General features: G+C 35.1%; 1 protein-coding gene across 1 annotated transcript in view; it reads right to left on the minus strand.

Annotated features, from left to right (window-relative positions):
- Window positions 1–18,042, minus strand: part of UBR1 (ubiquitin protein ligase E3 component n-recognin 1) — a 135,669-nt gene that overhangs the window by 93,547 nt on the left and 24,080 nt on the right. Inside the window, exon 4 of the mRNA XM_080809584.1 lies at window positions 12,441–12,551. Within this exon, the coding sequence (XP_080665710.1) occupies window positions 12,441–12,551 (111 nt within the window). The remainder of the gene's footprint in view (window positions 1–12,440; window positions 12,552–18,042) is intronic.

An 18,042-nucleotide genomic window follows, 5' to 3' on the forward strand; every position in this document is an offset into this window, starting at 1 on the left:
GCTTAATTCCTTGTGGCCAAGTTGGTGCTATAGATAGAATGGAAAGGAGACAGAAACACAGAGTTCCCTTTTTAGTGATGCTCTCCCTTAAAAATGTTCTCTGCCTTCCTGAGTAGCCTAATTATGGTACTATCAGAGAACATTTGGTTATCCCTTAGAGCTTACAAAAAACTTTTCTTATTATTTTAACTGTTCCTCATGCCCACTCCATAAGAAGGGGAGAGAATTAGTGACATTTTTTAAAAAGATTTTATTTATTTATTTGCGAGAGAGAGAGCATGAGAGAAAGAGAAAGAAAGAGAACAAGCAAGGGGGAGGGACAGAGGAAGAAGGCGAAGCTGACTCCCTGCTGAGCAGGGAGCCCTATTCGGGCTCAATCCCAGGACCCTGGGATCATGACCTGAGCTGAAGGCAGATGCTTAACTGACTGAGCCACCCAGGTGCCTGAGAATTAGTGACATTTTAAGGATAAGGAACCCACCCAAGGTAAAAGAGCCTATAAATAGCAGAAACCCGAGTCTTTGGCTCCCACAAGAAACAGTGTTCTCTTTATTACAGACCACTACCTCCTTAACAAAAGGCTTGTTGAAACCATTCAACTAAAAAAAATGCATTCAAATGCTTTTGATTTTGATACAAATCAAAACAATGAGATACTTCTTCACACCTGCTACAGTTACTATAATAAAAAAGACATATAAAAACAAGTGCTGACCAGGATGTAGAGAAATTTGAACCTTTATATATTGCTCATGGAAATATACAATGGTGCAGCCAATGTGGAAAACAGTCTGACAGATGCTCAAAATATTTAGCATAGTTATACAACCCAGAAATTTCACTCCTACATATCTATCCAAAATAAATGAAAACACGTCTGAAACAAAACCATATACACAAATATTCATAGCTGCATTATTTATAATAGCCAAAAAGCGGAAACAACCCCAATGTCTATCAACTGATGAATGGATAAATAAAATGTGAATATTTAGCCAATAGACTATTACTCGGCCGTAAAAACACAGTATTACTTGTACCAAAAAGTACACAGTCCAACATGGATGAACCCTGAAAACATTATGCTGGTGAAAAAAGCCATTCTTAAAAGACCACATACTATATGATTCCATTTATATAAAATGTCCACAGTAGACACATGTATAGGGACAGAAAGTAAAATAGTGATTGCCTAAGGCTGGGGAGTTTATAAGAAATGGAGAGTGACTGCTGATGGATACAGGATTTTTTGGGGGGGTAATGAAAATGTTCTATAATTGAGGTGATGGATAAACAACTCTGTGAATATACCAAAAAGTGCTGAATTGTACACTTCAAGTGGGAGAATTTTTTATTATGGCATGCAAGTTATGTCTCAATAAGCTGTTTAAACAAAAGACTAAACAGGAAAAAAAAACAAAGGAGGTCTTGAAGACAAAAAAAAAAATCCAGTAGTAATTTAATATAAGATTTTAATGTTAAATTTTAACCTACCTGCTGCAGACCATTCTAATGAACTGTATTTCATTCTGTGTTCACCAAACCCTTAACCTATGCAATTCTCTTTTGCACCTATTCTTTCTCACTCCCCAATGCTTTATGATTTCAATTTTTACCTTCTCTTCAACATATCACCTTCTCTCTGGAGATTTTGTTCCGAAGCATTTACTAGAGAGAGATACAAAGAGTGCCAAAGTACTAAGACCAACACTGGTCCACTACATTCCTATTTCATTCGTGTGTGCGTGTGTGTGTGTGTGTGTATATATATATATATATATATTTTTTTTTTAGCTCAATATATCCTTTTGAATTCTTCAAAAAAATAGTTTGAGGTGAAGCGTTAAAAGAATCAACTCATTACTTCCATACCGTATCAATCAGAGGTAAGTTCTTTAGAAGAGATCTGGTAAGTATATAAGAAACTTTTAAGCAAAGCATCTAAAGCTTAAAAAATAAGGTCAGTGAAAGGAAACAAAAGGGCTATAATCTAAATAGAAAAAAAAATTAAAAAGAACTTAATAATTAACCCAGAAATGTACTACAGGACTAGAGAGAAACCGCTTTTATATATACCGGAAAGAGGCCTTGCTTTTAAAGACATTGCCGAAAGCTGGATGATTGGCTGATTAGTACCAGCCAGATGGGATTACACTTGGTAAATCCCCACTATGACTGGCACAATGCCATGCACCTGGTACAGTATGGCTTTCACATTCATCAAAGCAGAGATGAAACAAAATGCTATGTACACAGGACTGTTTGTGTTGAGTGAATTGATTAGTTATATGCAGGTGTCCCTCCCTTACCTCCAGATAATCAGTCAGTTCCAAATATCCAGATTTACTTTTAGGATAAGCCTGAATGACCAATCACCTTTTGACTCTAATTCTAAATCCAGGATCAGCTTAGTTCAGTACTAAATTCAGTGTTCTGAGGCCATTATGATTCAGGAAACACCAAAGGGACTGGAAATCCACGAGGCAGATGGAAGTAAAGCAAGCTTTGTAAACTCAATGAGTCAACTTAACTCCCAGGGATTCTTCAGGTACTTAAAACACAAAGACAGTTTTTGCAGAGTGACTAGTTATGGAATGAAGAGGTTATAAAAACCAAGCCACAAATTATTCTCTATGTGCCAAAATATTTGAGTACCCTTTCAAAAATATTAGAGGAGGAAAGTGAAATAATCAGAATTAAAAGCATTCATTAAACAAAAAAATGAGAATAAATTTGAAAGGTTTAAACAGTATTCTAGGTAATGGACATTTGGAAATATTTAATCAAGTAATAGACACTTGGTAAATATTTGTCAAATGAAGGAATGGCCGTCTGAGATTAGGACAAGTAAAATGAGTGAGAGAGAAGCAGCAATCTAAAAAATGAATGCTGAATAATAAAGTAAATGGGGGAAAGGCTAACAGTGGTGAAAGGGTAAAAAGTATATGAATATTCTTTTTTTTTTTTAGTTTTTTAAGATTTTATTTATTTACTTGTCAAAGAGAGAGAGGGAGAGGGAGCACAAGCGGGGGGTGGGGGGAGAAGCAGAAGGAGAATTAGACTCCCCACTGAGCAGGGAGCCCAACGTGGGACCTGATCTCAGGACCCCAGGATTATGACGTAAGCCGAAGGCAGACACTTAACCTACTGAGCCACAAAGGCATCCCAAGCATGTGAATATTCTTTGTACTATTTTGATTTTTGCAGCTTTTCATAAATTTGAAATTACATCTAAGTTCAAGATTTTAAAAAACATCCTAGAACTCAGAATCTAAAGATCTGAATTTTAGGTCCAACTTTGCCACTGACTAAATAATGCAAACCTGAACAAGTCACTTAACTTTACTGAGTCTCTGTTTCTACTTCTATAAAATGGAGCTACTATATCTACCTCACAAAGTAGTAATGAGGATAAATTGATATAATTCGTGTGGAAGATCTCTGTTAATTCTAAAACATACCAGTTAATTCTAAAACATTACTAGTATTAAATAAGAAAGGTAATGGGAAAAGTAGTGGGAGCTGTAATACTAATACTAATGATGACAGCTAACATTTACTGGGCCCTTAGAACATGCCAGGCATATTCTAGGGCTAAGCACTTTGCATGTATTGTCTCATTTAATCCTCACAGCCCTGTGAGGCAGATGGTATTATCTCCAGTTTAGAGATAAACTGAAAGGAAGAAACAGTGAATAACTCTGCCAAGATCACAGAGCTATCAATGGGGTTATAAAGCAAACTGAGGACACCTGTTCTAGAGCCCATACTGTTGTGCTCTAATGCTCCTACTCAAGAGAAGACAACATTTTACTTCCCCAAATATAATTCCAATTCTTTCCATTCTGAGTTTTGTAAAATAAGAGTATATTACACACGAGTGGTCATATAGCACAAATATACAGATTACCAAGGGTTTCTTAATGACAGATAATTATCTTCCATAACACACTGCAATGTTTCTTCCAGTCTGTCATTTAATCTCATAAAAAGTTTTTGCTATAAAGAAGTTAATTTTTGCAGAAGCACATTTATCAATTTTTTCCTTTTTATGGCTTCTGGAGTTTAAAAAAAATGTTAGAAAGGCCCAACCTACTTCAAGATTATTTTTAAAAATTCACTCATATTTCCTAACAAGTTTATAATTCCTTTTCTTTAAAAAAAAAAAGCTTTTAAAAATCATTGATATTTCTGGAATTTATCTGATCAAGCTTTATATTTTTTTCCCTCAAATGGGTAGCCCGTTACGTACCACCACCAACCTTAAGTGCTATCTTTACTACCAATTTGGATTTAGATTCTCTTTTCTGTTCCATTCTTTGCTGTCTACTCCTGTAGCAAGAATCGCAGTATTTGGATTACTAGAGCTCTTTAATACATTTAAATCTGTTACACCTACTCACACTCGTAATTCTTTATTTCAGCTTTCCCTGACAATTCTCACAGATTATTTTTCCAGAAGAACTTCTGATAACTTTGTCAAGTTCCAAAAGAATATTTGGCTGTTATTCTGGTTGGGAATATAGTGATTTTGTGGATTAACTCTAGAAAAAATTTTAATATTGATTTTTTTTGTAGTATTGAATCTTCCAATCCAAGAATGAAGTGTATCTCTTGATTATTTTTTTCTTTCATGCCTATTAGAGTACACTTTTCAAGTTTCTTAAAACAGAGCTGGCAGATTTATTTTTTCCAAGTTATTATATTTTTTTCTCATGCTATAGTGAATGAGATCTTCTCTTCCATTACAGTAAAAAAAAAAATCTCTGTACCTAACATGGGGCTTGAACTCACAACCCCAATCAAAAGTCATCTGCTCCACTGAATGAGCCAGCCAAGCATCCCTCTTCCATTACATTTTCCTTTTTTCCCCCCCAAGATCTCTTTATTTTAGAGAGGGAGAGAGAGAGAGAGGGAACGAACATAAGCAGGAGGGGCAGAGAGAGAGGGTAAGAGAATCTGAAGCAGATTTCACACTGAGCACAGAGCCCAACATGGGGCTCGATCTTAACACCCTGAGATCACAACCCAAGCCTAAACCAAGACTTGGATGCTTAGCCAACTGTACCACTCAGGCGCCCCTTCCATTACATTTTCTAAAAGATATTATTGCCTGTAAGGGTATTAAAGTAATATTTGTTGAATACATTAAACAGAAAAACTAACGGTTTTTAATATGAGTTCTGTAACCAGTAACTTGACTAAACTCTACTCTAGTTTCCATTTTTCAGTTAACATTCTTGGGTTTTCCAGGTATCATGATTTTTAAAAAGAGGCTACTTCTCCAGAAAGCGCCAGGATTAATGGTTTCACAAGTGAATTCCAAGGAGAGTTCATTCCAGGAAGGTAAGCATGATAGTGTTACATGATTGTTTTAAAAGACTTGATTTCACTCACTAATGTTTTATTTAGTATTTCAGCATAACAATGATTAATAAAACTGATCTGTACATTCTCCATTTTGTCAGATATGAGATCAATATAATGTTGGCTTTACCTAACAAATCTGGAAACTTTATCTTTCCCCCCTTTTTGCTTAAGGACAGTTTCTATATTTTTGTTATTTATTTGGTATTAAGTTGACTGGTTTTTATTTTTAACCAGTAAAATTTTTTTTTAAAGATTTTATTTATTTATTTGACAGACAGAGATCACAAGTAAGCAGAGAGACAGGCAGAGAGAGAGAAGGAAGCAGGCTCCCTGCTGAGCAGAGAGCCCGATGCGGGGCTCAATCCCAGGACCCTGGGACCATGACCTGAGCCGAAGGCAGAGGCTTTAACCCACTGAGCCACCCAGGCGCCCCAACCAGTAAAATTTTTTAAATGTGGAAAACAGGAAGATCAGTATAATAAAGACACTTTTACCTAAATTCAATAATTGTTATTTCTCCATATATTTTTTTCCAGTATTTTAAGGTATTGGTCATATTCTAAACATAGATACTTAACATGCATTTCTAAAAAAAGAATTTTCTTACATACTTATGATACCATTATTATATCTAGTAACATTAATAATTTTTAAATATCCTCTAATGTCTTGGTCATATTCAGTTTTCCTAATTCTTCCCAAAATATCTAGCATTTGGTTATTATGTCTAGGTCATTTACATCTAAATGAATCTCCCATCTCCACTTCCAGCCTTTTGTTCTTCATGACAGAAAACAGGCCATATTTCCTATAAAAACTCCTACATTCTAGATTTACCTTGAAATGTCCTACATTTTATCCTTATCTTCCTTGTGGTCTTCTTTATCGTGTTCATGTCTCTCCTGTATTTTCTGAAGTTTAAGTTAAACCTCAAGGTTTTACTAAGTTCAGGCTAAACATTTTTATCAAGAGTATTTCGTAAGTGGGGCCAGGTGGCTCAGTCAATTAAGCATCCCACTCATGATTTCAGCTCAGATCATGAATGACATCATGGGTCGTGAGATGGAGCCCTGTGAAAGGCTCCATGCTCCATGGGGAGTCTGCTTAAGATTTTCTGTCCCTCTCCCTCTATCCCTTACTGGACATGAACCCGTGCAATCTCTTTCTCAAATCAATATTAAAAATATATATATATATATTTCATAAGTGAAGCTCTAGGTACTTCAATTTTTTAAATAGCTTAAGATATAATTCACATACTATACAACTCACTCAAAATATACTATTTAATGGTTTTAGTTTATTTATACATATTTGTAACTATCACCACATCAGTTTTAGACCAGTTTCATCACCTCAAAAAAACAAAAACAAAAACACTCCTTAGTGATTTCTTCCTCTGCCACCCAATGACTCCATGCCCCTAGACCTAAAGAACCACTACCCCATTTTCTGTCCCTTTAAATGTGCCTATTCCAGACGTTTCATTTAAATGTAGTCATATAATGTGATCTTTTATAATTGGCTTCCTTCACTTAGCATAATGTTTTCAGGGTTCCTCCAAACTGAAGCATGTTTCATTACTTTCCTTTTATAGCCAAATAATGCACTGTACCAATTTACTCACATTTGTTTATTCATTAATCAGTTGATGGACATTGAGTTGTTTCTACTTTTATTATGAGTAATATATTCTTCTCTGATAATACTATTATGAATAATGTTACCATGAACATTTATCTCTAAATATTTGCTTGAGTTGTTTTCAATTATTTTGAGGATATACCTAGAAGTAGAGTTGCTGGAGTGTATGTTAACTCTACATTTAATCATTTAAAGAACTGCTAGATTATTTTCCAAAGTGGCTGCACTATTCTACATTTCTACCAAAGTGTATGAGGGCTCCAACTTTGTCATATTCTAACACTCGTTACTATTTGCCTTTTTGATTATAGCCATTAGTGGGTATGAAAAAGAATGTCATGATTTTGGTTTGCATTTCCTTAGTGAGTAATAATGCTAAGCATCTTTTCATGTGCTTACTAGCTGCGTGTGTGTGTATCTATGTATATATACTCTTTGAAGAAATGACTATTCATGAAGAAATGACTATTTGCAGGTTTTAAAAACTGGGTTGTCTTTTTATTATGGAGTTTTAAGAGCTCTTTTTAAGTTCTAGATATGAGTCCCTTATTAGATAATATGATTTGCAAACATAATTCTCCCATTCTATAGGCTTTTCATTTTCTTGACAGTGTCCTTTGGTGAAGTCCAATTATCTATTTTTTCTTTTATTACTCAGACTTTTGCTATCATGTCTATCAATCCATGATTGCCAAATATGAGGTAATAAAGATTTACCTCTATGTTTTCTTCTAAGAGTTTTATAGTTTTAGTTCTCACATTTAGGTTTTTGATCCATTTTGAGCTAATTTTCATGTATGATATGAGCTAGGTATCCAGACTCATTCTTTTTTTTTTTTTTTTTTAAAGATTTTATTTATTTATTTGACAGCCAGAAATCACAAGTAGGCAGAGAGGCAGGCAAAGAGAGAGAGGAAGGGAAGCAGACTCCCTGCTGAGCAGAGAGCCCAATGCGGGGCTCGATCCCAGGACTCTGGGATCATGACCTGAGCCGAAGGCAGAGGCTTTAACCCACTGAGCCACCCAGGCTCCCCATCCAGACTCATTCTTTTGCATGTGGCTATCTAGTTGTTCTGGTGCCATTTGAGAAAAAGACTATTCTTTTCCTAGTGAATGCCCTTCATATTCTGGTTGAAAACAGCTAACCACAGACAGGTGGGTTTATTTCTGGGCTCTCAAACCTATTCTCATAATCTCTGTTTATCATTATGTCATACCACATTGTCTTGATTACTGTTGTTTTGTAGTAGGTTTTGAAATAGGGAAGTGTGAGTTCTCCAAATTTGTTCTTTTTCAAGGTTGTTTTGGCTATTCTGGGTCCCTTATAATTCCACATAAATTTTAATGTAAGCTTGTCAATTACTAAAATAGAGAAAAAAAATTTCCCAGTTGGAATTCTGACAGGAATTGTATTGAATCTGTAGATTAACTGGAGCGTATGGCCTGTGATATTCTGATGTATAGGAAGAAATATATTTGGTCTTCACCATTTCTGGTATAGACTCCTAAAACCCGTGGAATTTCCAAAGTGTTGGGAGGAATTTTTAAAGTCTTTCATTATGTTAATGAAGAAAGCAACTAAGGATTTTAGAAAGCAACTAAGGATGGGGACTGGTTGCCAGGGGAACTGATTGTGCGATCTGAAGACTGGAACTTCAAGTCCTATCCCCTGACCTCCGGAGAGGGAAAAGGGGCTAAAGGTTGAATCAACCACCAATGACCAATGATTCAATCAATCATGCGCCTATATAATGAAGCATCCATAAAAACCCAAAAGGACAAGATTTTGGGAAACTTCTAGGTTGGTGAACATATAGAGATCTAGGGAGAGTGGTGCACTCAAAGGGCATACAAAATCCACAACCCATCCCCAAATATCTTGCCCTATGCACCTCTTCCATCTGGCTGTTTCTGAAGTACAGTCCTTTATAATACATAGGTAATCTAGTAAATCTAGGAAATCTCATTTCCTTAGTTATATGAGCTGCTCTAGTAAATCAATGGAATCCAAAGAGAGGGTTATGAGAATCTCTGATTTATAGCCAATTGGTCAGAAGCAAAAGCAAAGAGAACCTAGACTTCCAAGTGATATCTAAAATGGGGGAAGCCTGTGAGACTGTGCCCTTAATCTCTGGAATCTGATGTTATCACTAAGCAGAGAATATCAGACTTGAGTTAAATTTGTGGGATACCTGGTCAGTGTCAATGGAGAACTAAGTTTAATAGCTTGGTGGTGCTGGGGAAAAAATACCCAATGGACTGCCACATTAATAATTTTAAGTCTTCAAAATACCATATGATTTCACTCATGTGTGGAATTTAAGAAACAAATGAGCAAAGGGGAAAGAAGAAAGAGAGAGAGAATCAAACCAAGAAACAGGTTCTTAACTACTGAAAACAAACTGATGGTTACCAGATGGGAGGTGTGTAGAGGGATGGATGAAATAGGTGATAGGGATTAAGGAGCGCACTAATCATGATGAGCACCGGTGATGTATGGAATTGTTGAATCACTATATTGTACACCTGAAATTAATATTACCCTGTATGTTAACTAACTGGAATTAAAATAAAAACTTTAAAAAAAAGTGGGATGTTTTTCCATTTATTGAGATCGTCTTTAATTTCTTTCAACAGTGAAAGAATATAAATTTTATGATGTTTTTGTTAATTTATTTCTAAATATTGTATACTCTTTGATACTATAATATGGAATATGGAATTGTTGGAATAGAATATTCCAATATGGAATTTTTTTCTCAATCTCTTCTTCAGATTTTTGATTACTGATGTATAAAGCAAGTGATTTCTATATAATTATCTTGTATCCTACATTCTTGTTGAACTTATAGTTCTAATAATTTTTTTGTGTGGATTCCTTAAGACTTTCCATATACAAAATCATGTCATCATGATAGAGCTAGTTCTACTTTTTCCTTTCCAATCTGGATGCCTTTTACTTCTTTTTCTTGCATTACTAATTGCCCTAGCCAGAACCTCTAATACAGTATTGAATAGATGTGACAAGAGCAGAATCTTTGTCTTGTTTCTGATCTCAGAGGGAAAGTATCTAATATATTTATAGCTAGGAGTTTTTCATAATGTCCTCTATTAGGGTTGAGGAAGTTCCATTCTGTTTTAAGTTTGTTAAGTCTTTTTATGATGAAAGTGTGTTGGATTTAGTCAAATGCTTTTGCTACATCTACTAAGATGATCATGTGGTTTTGTTTTTTATTCTGTTTAAACGGTACATTACATTAACTCATTTTTTTAAAATTCTTTACGAACTTTTATTTATTTTTTCCCAATATTTCAAATTTTTATTTAAATTTTAGTTAACATATAGTGTAATACTAGTTTCAGGAGTAGAACTTAGAGATTCATCACTTACATATAATAGCTAGTGCTTATCATAAGTGCCCTTCTTAATACCATCACCCATATAGCCCATCCCCCTGCCCCCAGCAACCCTCAGTTTATTCTCTATAGTTAAGAGTCTCTTATGGTTTGTCTCCCTCTCTTTCTTTTCCCTTTCCCTTATGCTCATCTGTTTTGTTTCTTGAATTCCACATATGAGCGAAATCATAAAAATATGGAATACTTCACAAATTTGTGTGTCATCCTTACACAGGGGCCATGTTAATCTTCTCTTTATCATTCCAATTTTAGCATATGTGCCACCAAAGTGAGCTGATTTTGAGATGTTAACCTATGTACTTTATTTTACATTTTGTGAGGAGGCTCATTATGCCGTCTCACTCCATTATCAGTAATGAAGCTAATACCAATGACCAGTTTCAGGAGATGACAATATAATACATCCACTTAAAGTTTCACTTTTTTCCTTTATGCCTAGCAAGTGATCTATGAGATGACAATTTAGAACTATGAGAATATTGTTCTTTATCAACTCATGTCTTAATGGGTTTAGCATCCATTAATGAACTTGCCTGAATCAAATGTTTCTTCAAGGTTTGCAAAATGTTAATTATTCTAATTCTATTATCCCTTCTCTATTAGCTAGGTAGCATTCACCCAGAAAGAAGAGCTTTACCTTGTAAGCCAGAAATACTTGTTTACCATGAAATACAATTCCTACTGAAATGGTGGAACAGGGGTACCTGAGTGGCTCAGTTGGTTAAGCGTCCAACTCTGAATTTCGGCTCAGGTCATGATCTCAGGGTCCTGGGATAGAGCCCTGAGTACGGCTCCAAGTTTAGAGCAAGTTCAGGGTGTAGTGTGCTTCAGATTCTCTCTCTCCCTATGTCCCTCCCCCAACTCTTGCTCACATGCTCTCTTCCTCTCTAAAACAAATAAATAAAATCTTAAAAAAAAAAAAGAGGTAGAATAAATGCTTAGTTCATTCTTTTAATTACCAGTTTTCAGTGTGAGAAATTGATATAATAACCACTGCCATGGCAAAATTATTTAAGTTCTCTTTGGTTTTACTAGGAACTCATGAATTTTCATATATTATGATTCAATCAGTTACAGTAGTTACTGTAATTAGTATTATTTTGATGCTCTAATTGTCCAACTCTGATCAATGACAGCCCTTTCATGCTGGGTCCTAGATTCTTTAGACACAAACCCATCCTCATAAGCTTACTTAATCCTTGACTCAGACCTGGTCAGGTATTTTTACAAGCCCTGAGTTCTTTTAGTGGGTAATGGTACTTAAAGAGATCAAAATCTGGGGGTTTGGGGTATTCAATGCTAGAGGATTATCTGGAACAGTTTAAAGAGTGCAAAAACTATTTCTTGCAGTTTTTCAAAAGGGTCACTATGAAATCATTTGAACACAGGAAGTACTTCTTAGGAAGTACTTTCTTGTGACAACATTCTGAATTTCTACATTGGTTATTAACTGTTCAAGTTTTCTCCATGTTTGAATAAATGATGAAATTTTATACAGCTTGATAAAATAACCCATTTTTCAAATGTATTTGCACATAGTCTTATAAAGAGTCTTTTATAACCCTTTTAATTTCTTCTGTATCTGCGGGTCTATAGTTATTTCCTCATTCTCCTTCCTAATAGCCTTTATCTGGGCTTACTCAGTTTTCTTGATTAGGATGTATAGTAGATAATCAATTTATTGACTGTTTTTTCTTTAAGAAAAGTAATTTTTTAAAGAAAAGTAATTACTGAAGTTACATGTCAGTTCTACTGTTCCATTTGCTCTTTTAGCCTTATATATCATTTACTCTTGCCTATCAAATTGACTGCTTAACAAACAGAACTAAGAAATTCACTCTTTAGACAAATAAATACAGAGTAGAATAAAACTCCTTACATTTAAATACTGGAACATTAAAAACCAGGATTCCTAATGGAATTGAGTTTAACCCTAATATTAACATTTCTTTCTACCTAACTGCATCAAGCTTAAAATAATTAGTAATTTTTAAAAATAGTACTCTTACCTCTTTTGTAGTACCTGCTCTTCCAGGTTCATGACTTACACAAAATGGGCCAGTTTTCCATGCCTCTGTGTCTCCACAATCACAAAATCCTCCTCCAGTAGAAGTATGCATCTGATAAATGAAAAATGAGTTTGTCTTGACTTTAAAACATATTACAAAGCAAGGGGGATGAAGATGACTCAAATAACAAATGCTCCCCGATACTTAAAACTTAACTGCCATTAATATAATAGAAACCAAATAAACCAAAACCTACTTTAGTTAACCAAAATAAATCAAAATCTGAACACTTAATCACAACAAAAATGAGCCTTCAAAATTGACAAAATTTTGAAACAAACATGCTTTGAAACACCTAATTTTTAAATAATAGTTATTAAAATTGTGTACTAGTGGAGAACAGACTATGAAGTATGCAAAAAAAACCCAGCCCACTACGCAACACCTAGAATGCTTGAGTAATGGCATTTTTCTGCTTAAACACACTTCTAAAAATCATTATAATAATACTTACATAGTTAAGAAATGTTTACAGTATTTACATCTATTTGATGTTCCACTGAAACTAAAATTATTTACTTTTATTATTATTCTTAGTTACTCCTCACTTTTCCTTTCAGAGTTCTTGCAAACAACAACAACAAAAATGATGCAACATACACGAATCCAGATAGAGGATGATGACTATGGCCTGATTTTGAATCTTCCCCAAAACCTTCCTCCAAAACATAAACAAGGAGAGCAAGAAAACCACATAGGATTCATGTCTGCAGCATTACTGAGAGATAAAAAATACATGCCACAGGCTTCAAATGACTTGTTCCATTAGAGTTTCTATTGCCTATCGCTTCAAGCCTACAAATGCAGATGAGACAGGGGCTCAAGAGGCTCCAAGAAAGGAAACAGGAGGACTTAGATGAAGCACATACAAAGCCACGCCCAAAACTGAGGAACATAGGCTGAGACGAGGCACTTCCCAGGGAAAGATCAAAAATGAGCATGACCAGAAGTGGCAACCTGAGAGAAGTGTTGCTTTTGGAGGAAAATGAAACTTTAAAAAAAAAAAAAAAAAAAAAAAAGGTGATAAGCCCTGAACAGTGTGGCAGTAAATGAAACAAGGAAATAAAAAGGGAAAAATTAAGGATCCTACAGAAATGAGAGAAACAACACAGGCCAAAATGCTCTCCTCACCTCACCTCTACCACCAACATCATCTATAAAAGAAATTACACAGAAGAGAGCAACTGACAGAAGAGACCACTTGTGGACCCTATCCATGAAATAAAAAAGAACAAAGGTAGACCACATTCATACAAAACTATTAACAAAAAAGAAAGGCCAAAATTGCAGTAAGAGCCAAAATCCAATCACAAAGCTAAAGGAAATTGTAACATAAGGCTCCAAACTTAATTACATAGCCTCAAACAAGCATCTGGGGGATATGAAAGTCCTTAATCAGATTAAAGCACCTTTAATTAGAAATAAAGAAACTAAGAACAGAAGTGGACAAAAAAGCAATAAATGAGACCTGACTGAACTCAGGAAAACAACAACAACAACAACAACAACAAAACCAGAAGAGAACTAGAAAATCCTATCAGAAATGAATTCTAAATTACAAGGTGCCCAAGACAATAGATTCAAATGAAAATTTAATACATAACATTAAACAAAGCAGGAAAAGCAATTAAGAAATGAAAATGCGGTAATTAAATACAGGGTTAGAGAGAAGGGGGTTGCAACAGAAAATAGGCATGACCGGAGTCACCAAAGAAGAAAATCTAAACAATGGAACAGAGCTGATATTTAAAACTGTAATCCAAGGAAACTTTCTAAAATAAAAGAAGACCTGAGTCTACACATTGGAAGTACCCATGAGTCACTAAAACTCACCTAGGATGATCAGCTCTGAAGTATATCCTACTAAATTCTAAGACTGTAAAGATAAATGTCCTAAGGCTTTCTGGCAAAAAGATGAAATAATACAGTAGCAAGAAAATTAGACTGTTATCAGACTTCTCAATGACAACATATAAAACAAGACAATAGCAGAGCTGTGTCTTCAAGGAAAGAAAATGCAAATCAAGGATGTTATCTCTAACCAATCTATAAAAATACAATTTTGAACATGTCAGAACATCAGGAATACTGTATACATGAGCCTCTCCTGAGGAATCTACTTGAATAGAGATCAGCACACTTTATGTATAAAGAAACAAGCAGTGGGGAGCCTGAAAGGCTCAGTCAGTTAAACATGTGACTCTTGACCTCAGCTTGAACTCATGAGTTCAAGCCCTCTTCTGGGCTCCATGCTGAGCAAGGAGCCTACTTAAAAAAAAAAAAAAAAAGGAACAGACAGTAAATATGTTAGGCTTTTCAGGTGATATAATCTCTGCTGAATTACTCAAACCTACTGTTGTAGTGCAGAAAGAGCCATAGACAATAAATACATAAAAGAGCATGGATATATTCCAATAAAGCTTGATTTATAGGTACTAGAATTTTAATTTTATATAATTTTCATGAAATAGAAATTTTAATTTCACATAATTTTCATGTATCATAAATTATTACTTTTCTTATCTTTCCCCAATCATCTAGAAATACAAAAACAAACTTAGCTTGCAGGCCATACAAAAACAGGCAGTGAATCAGATCTGACCCACAAACTAGTTCATCAACCCTTAGAGTATGAGCTTCATCAGACCAAGAGATGACTAGAAAGACCTGAGAAAAAGGACAAATTGTGAACATTTTACAAACTTAGTTGCAGAGTTAAGAACAAATCAAAAGTAAGGACATGGATGAAGAATGTAAACATTGTATTATCTAACAATCAAAAGGGCTACAATTAAAAACTGGGACAAGGGGAAGAGAAAGCAACATAAGATTATTAACTATTATACAGGTAGTAAGAGGAATTAAAGATACCATTAAAACTGACAGACTAGGGGCACCTGGATTGCACAGTCAGTGAACCTTCGGCTCAGGTCACGATCCCAGGGATCTGGAATCGAGCCTTGCACTGGGCTCCCTGCTCAATGGGGAGACTGCTTCTCCCTCTCCCTCTGCCATTCCCCCAACTTGTGCCCTCTGGCTCTATCTCTTTGTCAAATAAATAAATAAAATCTTCTTTTTAAAAAAGTAAAAGCATCATCTTAGAATAGGGAATGGCATAGAAGCAAGGCACAAAATTTAGAAGCCTTAAAAAATATGGCAAATTTAACAACATACATGTTTAAAATGTCAGGACAAATGACAGCATAAATCAAGTTAAAAGGCAGAAAACAGATCTTATAAAATCAAACATACACTTAACTTATGATTCAGCAATCCTACTTCTAGGTTACCCAAACAAAATGCAAACATTTGCCCACACAAAGACTTGTACATGAATGTTTAAAGAAGCTTTATTTAAAAGCTGGAAACAACTCAAATGTGCACCAATGATGAAAGATAATAAATTGTAGCAGATCCCCACAATGGCATACTATTCAGCAATAAAAAGGAACAAATGCTGATATATGAGAGGATCTCAAAGGCAATATGCTAAGAGAAAAAAGCCAAACAGGAAACACTACATACTATATGATTTCATTTATATGACATTCTGAAAAGGCAAAAATATAGGGACAGAAAACAGTTCAGTGACTACCAGGAACCAGGGGTATGGAGACAAGACAACTGAATGCAAAGGGAATTTGGCAGATGAGCAAACATATCTTGATCGTGGCGATGGTTACTGAACTATATAATGTTTGTGAAAACCTCAAACTGTACACCTTAAGTGTAGATTTTATTTTATTTTTTTTTAAGATTTTATTTATTCATTTGACAGACAGAGATCACAAGTAGGTAGACAGGCAGGCAGAGAGAGAGAGGAGGTAGCAGGCTCCCTGCAGAGCAGAGAGGCTGATGCGGGGCTTGATCCCGGGACCCTGGGACCATGACCTGAGCTGAAGGCAGAGGCTTTAACCCACTGAGCCACCCAGGCGCCCCTAGATTTTATTTTATATAAACTTTATCTCAATAAATCTCACTTAAAAGAAGTTTTTAAAAAACAAACATTATTAAGAAAATATTTGTGAAGTATGTAACATAGCAGTAAGTTAAAAAACAATAGAAAAATGAGTAAAGAAATAGTAACACAAAAGAAATTGAATATACATTTAAAATATGAAAAGATGTTAATACTACAAACAGATATGCAACTTAAAGTAATGACATTCTTCAATAATCTGAAATCTAACAGATGGCAAAATGTAAAAGAAAAGACTGATTAAATAAAGATTGGGGACAGCTGTGGAAAAAGAACATTTTCGTATTTTTTTAAAAAGATTTTTATTTGAGAGAGATAGAGAGCACAAGTGGGGGTGAGGGGCACAGAGAGAGGGAGAAGCAGACTCTCTGCTGAGCAGGGTGCCCAACGTGGGGCTCAATCTCAGGACCCAGGACCATGACCTGAGCTGAAGGCAGACACCTAACCAACAAAGCCACACAGGCGCTCCCATTTTCATAGTCCTTTACTGAGAATGTAAGTTCATGGTAATTCAAGGAAAATATTTGGCAAAAAATCTAACAAAATTTTAAATGCATATACCCTTCAATCCAGAAAATCTACCTCTAAATATCTAGCATCAGGCATTCTTGGTATATATACACTGGTTCATATGAAAACAAAGGTATATGTGTACATTCCAATATTGTTGGTCAGTGAAGAGCTGGAAACATAATCGTCTAAAAAAAGGGGAGAGTTAAATAAATATATGGTGATATAATCCCAAAAGGAATACATGCAATAAGGCAGGAGAGTTGTTATACATATCAACATAGAATTATTCCCTTTACATACTGTTCGGTTGAAAACAAATTGCAAGACAGGATATACAGTTTAAGATCCATTTATAGGAGCACCTGGGTGGCTCAGTGGGTTAAGCCTCTGCCTTCGGCTCAGGTCATGATCTCAGGGTCCTGGGATCGAGCCCCGCATTGGGCTCTCTGCTCAGCAGGGAGCCTGCTTCCTCCCCCCTCTCTCTCTCTGTGCCTGCCTCTCTGCCTACTTGTGACCTCTGTCAAATAAATGAATAAAATCTTTTAAAAAAAAAAGATCCATTTATATACACACACATATACACACGCCTCCTAAACATATAAATGTGTGTGCATGTTTGTAAATACATAAAGATTTGTAAGGATGTATATACACTAAATCGTATTCAGTTTAATAAAGAAAGTACAATGAGACAGAATGGCAACTATAATTCTTACTTATATTTTCCTGTATTGTTTAAATTTTTTAAAAGGTAGTTTTATTATATTGCCTGGGTAAATTAATTATTTTTAGTGCTGTTGTGTTTCAAAGACAATATAAGAATATAAATCTCATCATGTAAGATTACAGCAGGCTGATGTTAAAATAGACCCTCATGATTATCTTTATAATTAAATGTTAGATACCAGCTCTACCTATGGTCTAGTCCTTCTGATCCCAAAACTTCAAGAGACGTTTGTTGAAAGCCTCCATATTCCAGGTACTATGAAAGACACAGGAGGTGTAAAGTACATGAGACCTGGGCCTTGTCCTGCAGAGTTTACAGTCTGA

This window comes from Martes martes (assembly GCF_963455335.1).
Source record: "Martes martes genome assembly, chromosome: 7".
Taxonomy (NCBI): Eukaryota; Metazoa; Chordata; class Mammalia; order Carnivora; family Mustelidae; genus Martes; species Martes martes.